Here is a 7,973-nt window from a genome sequence, read left to right on the forward strand (position 1 = left end):
TATCAAAAATTATCAATGACACATTAAAAAAAAAAAACGAATAATTAAATAGACAAACAAAATACAAACTATAAAATGTTCATTTTTTTAAATAAGCTGTTACTATTTAATAAATGTCATCGTCGACTTCCTAGGCATATTTTGATTCAATATAGTACTTTCATACAAAATTTTACGACTTGCAATGTGAAACTGTTAACAACATTTTTATCTTTATTCTAAAACTTAAATTTTATGTACTGATATTACGACTCAAGTGTGTTTAATTTACCCGTCGACTAATATTTAACGTTTTTCAGCACGCCCATCGAAGCCTCCACCGCCTCCTAGAAGTCTTCCGCCTCAGCCGATGGCTTCAAAAGAGAATTCGCCAAAACTAACAGACTATTCCGATGTGCCAAAAGCTTGCGATTCCAGTACGTCCGACGAGACTTACGAACCAATCAATTATTCGGCACCAGAATGCGACCACAGTTCGCCGGAGATGGCTCGCTTGACATCCATGCAGTATTGTGGCAGCGAGACCGAGTCGGAAATATATCCGGCCATCCAGTTTGGGGACGACGTTAGTATCTTAAGACCATTTATCCTCGCCCACTTTGCGTTTAAATTTAAAAATTTAATTTTCTCGTTTAGTTTGGAGTCGAAGACACTATCAGGAACACACAGACGTCCGGTCACAAGAGTCTGGAGGAGAGTTATGACGCCGTTGTTATTGCCAACCATGAAGCTCTCACCAAACTCTTAGACCAGGTAAAGCTAAACACTTGCGTTATAACATCAAGACCCGCTTTAACTTGTTATGATTTTATAGGCTTCGAGTGGTCCGAAAATTCCAAAAGAATTAATGGTACTTCAAACAAACGGTCTTAAATGGTCTAGTTTTTACGTGGATTCGACAAGCCGTCTACAGAAAGGAGACTATGCCTTCTACAACAGTAAGTGGTACGATGTGCCAGTGGTGTTGTCCATATCGGCCAAACAAATAAAACTCAACAACATATTGAACAATCATTTCACGCTGACAAAAGTATCGCAGTTTATCGATTGTGTCGGCAAAGAATTTAGTGCGAACAATGAAAATGAAGACTGTGAGTAAACATCATAAATATAATTGTCATTTTTTGAAACGTGACATAAGTCAAAATTAGTACCTCGAAATCAGAAATTCACAAATAAAACTAAAAAAAATGTTTTTTTCAGCGTACGTTACATTATGGAACGCTCATCGGATAGAAAGCATTGAATCGTACTGCAAAGAGTACAACGCAAAATACTCGGACGTCACTAAAGAAGCCGGCCTCGTACTAGTGGAAGTTATCAACCTGTTAATGGGCCTGCAGGCTTCGAACGTTGAAAAGTACAGCCTCCAGCCGTTCGTAATCACCAGAAACTGTTTTGGAGCTGACCCGTCTGTCGCTGTGATTCAAGTGGAAAACGATCCCAAGGTAAACGCATTGTTTGTGACTATAATAATATACATTGTGTACTTACGACGACATGATATTGATTTGTTGCAGGACGAAGACACGTTGTGCAACATCATGTTGAACGTATTGAAAATGTTAGCGCCTTCTTGGGAAATGACCGTCTGTTTGTCGCAAGTGTTACGGCAAGGAAAAGCCAACTCGTTGTCCAAGTGCAAAGCGCTGCTGGAGTTTTGGCTGTGGGGACCCACCGGCGTCACAGTGTCCCCCGACCGACCGTTGTCGCTGAAAAGGTAATTGTCGTTACCAGACCATCCAAATTATATGTATCCTACGCCCGGATTATTGTTACCAGATGGTTAGATCTTGAACGAGCCAACACTCTACACGGCCATGTCTGTGCACGCTCTACCAATCTTACCGTACAGCAGATATGCTATATGTCATTCTTGGTGGCCAACGACGATAAATTATTCACCGAAGCGTGGACCGTAATGGCCGGCAAGAAACTGCGGCCGCCTCGTGATCCCACGATCTCTAAATGTTAAGACTCTCGTCGTAACGTTACGTCTCGATATTGAATATTATGCATTTTAAATGTAATTTAACAGAGTACAATAATTTTAAGGGTGTTAATTTATAAAACCAAAACAACAAATGTGTATTATTTTAAATAAATGTTAGATTCGTTTTAGATTAACTGACAACGGTGATAATTTAACTGCTAATCTAACCGTCTATCATAATTTTTTCTTAAATTATATTTGCTCATTAACTGTTAATTTTGAATCGTTTATAAATTGTATGAAATACATTTTTCTTTTATTATAAAATTGTGAAACGAGTTTACAGCATTATCTGCCATGCTAATATTTTAAGTCTTTAAAATAATACTTTTGTTACTTGTAGTAAGTACCTATTTATTTGTAAAAAAAAAAAAGGCTCTCTATTTTGTCAATTGAGTTATTATTTTTATATTTATATTATCAATATTTTTCTACAAAATATATTATTGTTTTTTGTGCTACTTGCCAAAAATGATCAATTCTATTTATGACTATAAACAATTATTGTTTTAATGTTATTTATTTTTTTTGTTTTGTTTTGTCCATCGAAATTCCTATCAATCAACAATGATACATTTTTGTCATAACACGCTTTAAAAACGAATGAGATAAAATTAATTTCATTAACACTTTTAAATAACTGTTGTACAGTATAAAAAGTATACTTTTCTGACAACAATTTGTAAAGTGATAAAAAAGCTTATACAAGTGATAATAGTTAATATTTTAAGGTTATATTATAAACGTTATTTTTAAAAAAAAATCTTTTTAAATTCAATTGTTTTCAATATGAAAATAACAATTTAATGATTTATTATATCAAAATATTTAATCGTAAAATACGACATTTTTATAACATACTTATACCTACTAATATACTACTCGACGCTTTCATAGCAGTCTAAAATTACATCAGAATCACAATTTCGCAACAATAATATTATTATTAACAGCTTTGTTAACTCGATTTAACATTTTTAACGACTTGAAGATTCTGTGAAAAATGTTGGTCTTTTATAATACTGATAAGTTCGTGTAGTTGGTAATCCTCGGAGGTATTAGTATTAACGTCATATAGTTCGAACAGTGCCGGGTTCTGAGTGATTTTCTTTCCCATTATAATGACGTAGGGAAATCCTAGTCGCTTGGCTTCGATAAAACGTTTTCCGATGGTCATGTTATTTCTATCGTCTACTATCACATCGTCTCCGATAATTTCTACTAGACTCGTGTACAACGAATTCAACACGCTGTTGGACGAGCTCTCCTCGTTACTGCCTTGTTTGGCGGGAATAACGCAAACCGTAAATGGCGACAACGACTTGGGCCATCGAATGGCGTCCTGTGTACTTAATGACTCGACCGACGCGCCAAGAATTCTGGAAACTCCAATGCCGTAGCTTCCCATGTACGGGTGTTTCGTACTATTGTCTGCATCAGAGTACACGGCTTTCAAAGCTTCGGCATAAAAAGTGCCGAGCTGAAAAGTGTGCGCCACCTCAATGGCTTTGGTCGACGCTATTTGATTGCTAGAGCATTGCGGACATTCAAGTAATTCCGGTAACATTTCTTTGTTCACTCCGTACCCACATTTCTCACAATGCAGCAATGTGTCGTCGCCAACGTCAGCTGGATAATGGAATTCGTGCGATTCACTTCCGCCCATCATTCCTGAAGCTCCTCTGACTGTAAAAAAAAACAATTACTGTGCTATAACTTTTGTGAAAAACTGAAAGAAGATTTTTTTTTTTTATTTTGTCCTATACTCCGTTTAGACGACACGGACAGTAGGAAGCGGCTCTGTCATACGATGAGTTTACTCTCTCATCGAACAGAGCGTAAGACATCAAAAACAATTTTCCCTTACCTTTTATATAATTCACGCCGATGAAATTGAATACATTTTCATAGGCTTGACAAACGGTGTTGTACGTTTCGACAGCACTCTTTTCGTCTCGATCAAATGAGTACATGTCTTTCATTATGAACTCTTTAGACCTGATTATTCCCAACTTGGGTCTTATCTCGTCCCTGAACTTTGTGCCAATTTGATACAACATTAATGGCAGTCGTCTATAAGACACAGGATCGCAACTAAATAAGTCAGTAACGACTTCTTCGTGGGTCTAAATTAGTTTTAAAAAAACAATAATGTCTATAATAGTAATAAATTAAGCAGAAATGTTGTCATGTAAATTAAATCATTGTTACTATTTTCTTTAAAAAATATGTTAATTATAATTTTTCAATTATAAAGTAAAGAAACAAACAATAATCAAACATTTTTAGTTTGGAATTTATAATAATGTTGTCTATTCCCAAAAGCTTCTGATAATATTACAATAATTGATATAGGTACAATTATGCAATTAAGATATTAAAACGTAAAATGTAATTGCTTGTTTAAGTATTTAATTTAATCTACAATACAACAGTAAATGTATTTTTAGTGTATTAAATCTTACTGGACTGAGCAAGAATTTTTTTCCTCTGCGATCAGTCATTGTGTACAAATCATCTTGATTACTACTGAGACGACCTGAAAAAAAACTGATTATAATAGGAGAAAGGAAAATTTAAAAACAAGTCCTGAAAAACTAAATTTAAGTGCACGGTTAAAATCCACGTCTTCGGGGAATGCGCTTAACTTTATAACATTAATTCGAGACTTTGTTTCAGGCACCATCCAAGTATAACTTCATGTTGTTTTCAACATATTCCTCGTTAATTGTAAATGATTATTGGTAATAATTATTTAAGTGGTTTTTTATATCAATTAAATTTTTTTCACAGAGGAGAAACACAATATTTATTTTAATACTTTATCACATACCGGTTTTCTTCCATAATTCGCTTTTCACTAATACGGGCATAGTTATTTTCTGAGCACCAATATCGATCATACTTTTATTTACGATCGATATCAACTTGTCCAAAGATCTTTGAGCTAAGGGTAAAAAATGAAACAACCCATTTGCATTTTGTCTGATAAGACCAAGTTCGATCATCAACTGAAATCATTTATTTTTATTATTACTCAATATAAAAAATCTCAGCAGGCAATACATACTTTTTGACTGTTAGATATATGTTCATCTGGTTTAAAAGTTACAGTTTTAGAGATCGGCATAGACGGTCGAAATATATTTTTTAAACTATTCATATTTTTTTTTTTGTTTTTTTTAGTACAGATTTGTAATATAAGAAAAAATAATTGTCAACATAACATAGTAGAAATATATAATCTATTACATTAGTATTCTTATTTGTTTTAATATATATATTTAAAATACATATAATAGCTCTTAACTTAATAATAAATATATTAAAGTTTACCTAATTCTAAAACCTAATCGATCAAATTTACATAAGCTCAAAATTTCAAAATTTATCAAAATCCTAACCTACTTTATGATAAAAATAAATCATGGAATAAACAATAATGGAGTCGTCCATTACTCCATGAACTTATGAAGAGTTTCAATTTTAAAGCAGTCTATGGTGCAAACCATTTAAAATACATTTTTGTTTCGCTTATAATGATTAATGAAATTGAAAATGGTTGGTCGAATCCTAATATTAATATATAATAATATAATACATATCTTATACTATATCAATTACAACATAACAATATCGACAAAAATGGATAATATAGGTTTTAGCAAAAATGAAATGGCACATGAATATGAATAACAAAATACCTAAGTGTAAAAAACTTAATCACATAGTAAGTATCCCCGACGATTCTTGTTTCACAGCTCCCAATTCTTCCAACAAAGCCGGTAAGCCTTCAGGAATTCTACCTTCGTCGACCTCCAGACACCACAATCGGTACTAAAAAAGTAAAAAACACTCGCATGAAATCTCAGAGCTATACGTCGCAATTATTTTTTATATGAGTTAGTTTAGTTTACCTTATCGAGTTCTTGTCGTAACGAAAATACAGCCTTCTCGCGGTCAGTGACCAATTCTTCTAAATACTGATAACGTAGCTTTTTTCTTGCACGGCATTCGCGAGCGCTCTGCCGACTCCGTTCTGCGTATACACAGACAGATACTTAATAATAATTTGTTTATTATTATTTAATTTCTTATGCTATTATCCAACCTAATTTGGCTTTGATATCCACTTTGTCACTGGTCTTTTTCCCAGGCTTACGGCCCCGTTTGTTGGTCACCGTTGGTGGGGTAGAGCCTTCTTTCATTTCTTGAGCTTGTTCCTGGCATCAAATGAACACAAAACGCATCGATAACAAATCATAAATTTGTTGAATTTGAAATTACACACTCACCACTTGCACGAGTCCGTCAAAGTCTTGAGCGTTCATAAAGGATTCCTCAAAATCCATTGTTGGAGAAATGCTACTTAATTATTAAAATATAAAATATACTTTGTTCTATTGGTAAAATGTTTAAAGAAGGAAAACCTACCAGACCAGATCATTCAATGTTTATAAACAATGGAATTATGAAATACATGATAACTGATAACATCTTTGTTCGTGATTGAAACAGCTGATTTGCGTTTCTGCATTTCAAGGTCAATGTAACACTGCCGGCTGTTGCCAAAACCCGTGGGCCATGTATACGCACGGTCAAAATATAAAATAAAACTAAAATTTGTACGGTAAAATGGTGCTAAATTTCCGATCCAGATCACTTGGCTGATGGAAGTTAAGTATACCATTGGTTTTGGCATCCCAAACATCCAATAATTAATCGTCTCCACACTTCTGGAGGCCTCCAAATATGGGCTCTAAAAAATTAACAATAAAAAGGTACATTTTTCTTAAATTTTATTAATCTAATATAATATCAAATTATAAACTCATCGGTACATTCAAGGACAAACAAATCTCAATGGTCAGCTCTTCTGAAGAAGAAAATAGGTATATTCTGAATTAAAAGCTAAACATCTGACCAATTCAGCCGATCTCGGTTGCAACCGATTCTCGGCATTGCATTTTCCTTCAGGACTTGAGTGCCGCCATCAATGCAAGAGTTGGCTTCTGGAAGCTGCGGGCCTTAGTAACCAGATAGAAAATATACTGCCCAGAAGTTCTGAGTAAATTAATTGTATGTCTTTATTTTCAAATATGTATTATAATGTAGGTATATTTTTTTAATCATAGCGTGATCATTCCACATGATCAAAGATGTCGACCTTACTTGAACTTTTCTAAATCCAAAAAAGCATGGTATTATATTATGTGTATTATATATTAGTCATCATAGTTTAAGCGTCCTCCCCCACAAGAAACCCCTTCCATCTTGATAAATAGCGTCGAAGTATTTTAATAGTTTTCTTGTATAAAAATATAATAATTATTTTCTAATCATATAGCAATGACCCAATAAAGTAGGTATGTTTTCTGTTTTTTTTTTTTTAGGATTTTGGAAACCCCTGGCATTTATAGATAAAGCGTGATAATATTTTGATATCTACAATGCAATAAAAACGCGACCTGGATAAGATGTGTTATTTTGAGCATTGTTGCATTACACGCTATCTGAAAAATGTCTATAACTTTTCAACTAAGTACGTCCAATCAAAAATGTTTTGAAATTTCGTGATCAGCACTGAAAGTACTATCGATTGAAAAAAGAGTACCCAGTGAAGTAGATTATTTATTATTTATTTATTTTAATGAAATAAATCCTTTTTATTTATCAACTCCATTGACGATATATGGTGGGTGCGGGACAACGAAAATTAGAATTTTCATAAAACAAGTGTTTTCAATAAATGCTATAGATAAATTGGCCGATACAGTTAAATAGTTTTGTTTTTTAATATATGTGTATACGAACCGTTTTTTAGAGTAGCTCATATCGTATCCCCTTTGAAACGTTAGCTCGCTGTATAATAATATCATATAATCCAATATGAAATAGTACCTCAGATACGCCATGTGTGTGTATATATATATATATATATATATATATATATATATATGTATTACATTATAATTTATAT

At 33.4% G+C, this 7,973-nt stretch overlaps 3 protein-coding genes across 3 annotated transcripts in view; 1 reads left to right on the forward strand and 2 right to left on the reverse strand.

The window, feature by feature from the left end:
• Positions 1-2,301, forward strand: part of LOC126833954 (titin-like) — a 28,928-nt gene extending 26,627 nt beyond the window's left edge. Inside the window, exons 5-10 of the mRNA XM_050565562.1 lie at positions 300-565; positions 637-753; positions 815-1,091; positions 1,204-1,448; positions 1,521-1,720; positions 1,783-2,301. Of these exons, the coding sequence (XP_050421519.1) occupies positions 300-565; positions 637-753; positions 815-1,091; positions 1,204-1,448; positions 1,521-1,720; positions 1,783-1,975 (1,298 nt within the window). The 3' untranslated portion in view covers positions 1,976-2,301. The remainder of the gene's footprint in view (positions 1-299; positions 566-636; positions 754-814; positions 1,092-1,203; positions 1,449-1,520; positions 1,721-1,782) is intronic.
• Positions 2,302-2,800: 499 nt separating this feature from the next.
• LOC126833955 (probable proline--tRNA ligase, mitochondrial) lies at positions 2,801-5,205 on the reverse strand. The gene is made up of 5 exons (XM_050565563.1): positions 5,064-5,205; positions 4,827-5,004; positions 4,459-4,532; positions 3,861-4,119; positions 2,801-3,679 (listed from the first exon to the last, which is right to left on the reverse strand). Exons 1-5 carry the CDS (start codon positions 5,154-5,156, stop codon positions 2,952-2,954), a joined length of 1,332 nt encoding a protein of 443 aa, XP_050421520.1. The 5' UTR covers positions 5,157-5,205; the 3' UTR covers positions 2,801-2,951.
• On the reverse strand, positions 5,169-6,467 carry LOC126833957 (REPTOR-binding partner). The gene is made up of 4 exons (XM_050565566.1): positions 6,289-6,467; positions 6,105-6,216; positions 5,911-6,032; positions 5,169-5,830 (listed from the first exon to the last, which is right to left on the reverse strand). Exons 1-4 carry the CDS (start codon positions 6,343-6,345, stop codon positions 5,717-5,719), a joined length of 405 nt encoding a protein of 134 aa, XP_050421523.1. The 5' UTR covers positions 6,346-6,467; the 3' UTR covers positions 5,169-5,716.
• Between the last annotated feature and the right edge of the window lie 1,506 nt (positions 6,468-7,973).

Source organism: Adelges cooleyi, unplaced genomic scaffold, assembly GCF_023614345.1.
Source record: "Adelges cooleyi isolate 19-005CV unplaced genomic scaffold, UGA_ACOO_1.1 ACOO_flye_CR_arks_rails_tigmint_CR_PRNA_2, whole genome shotgun sequence".
NCBI classification, from domain to species: Eukaryota; Metazoa; Arthropoda; class Insecta; order Hemiptera; family Adelgidae; genus Adelges; species Adelges cooleyi.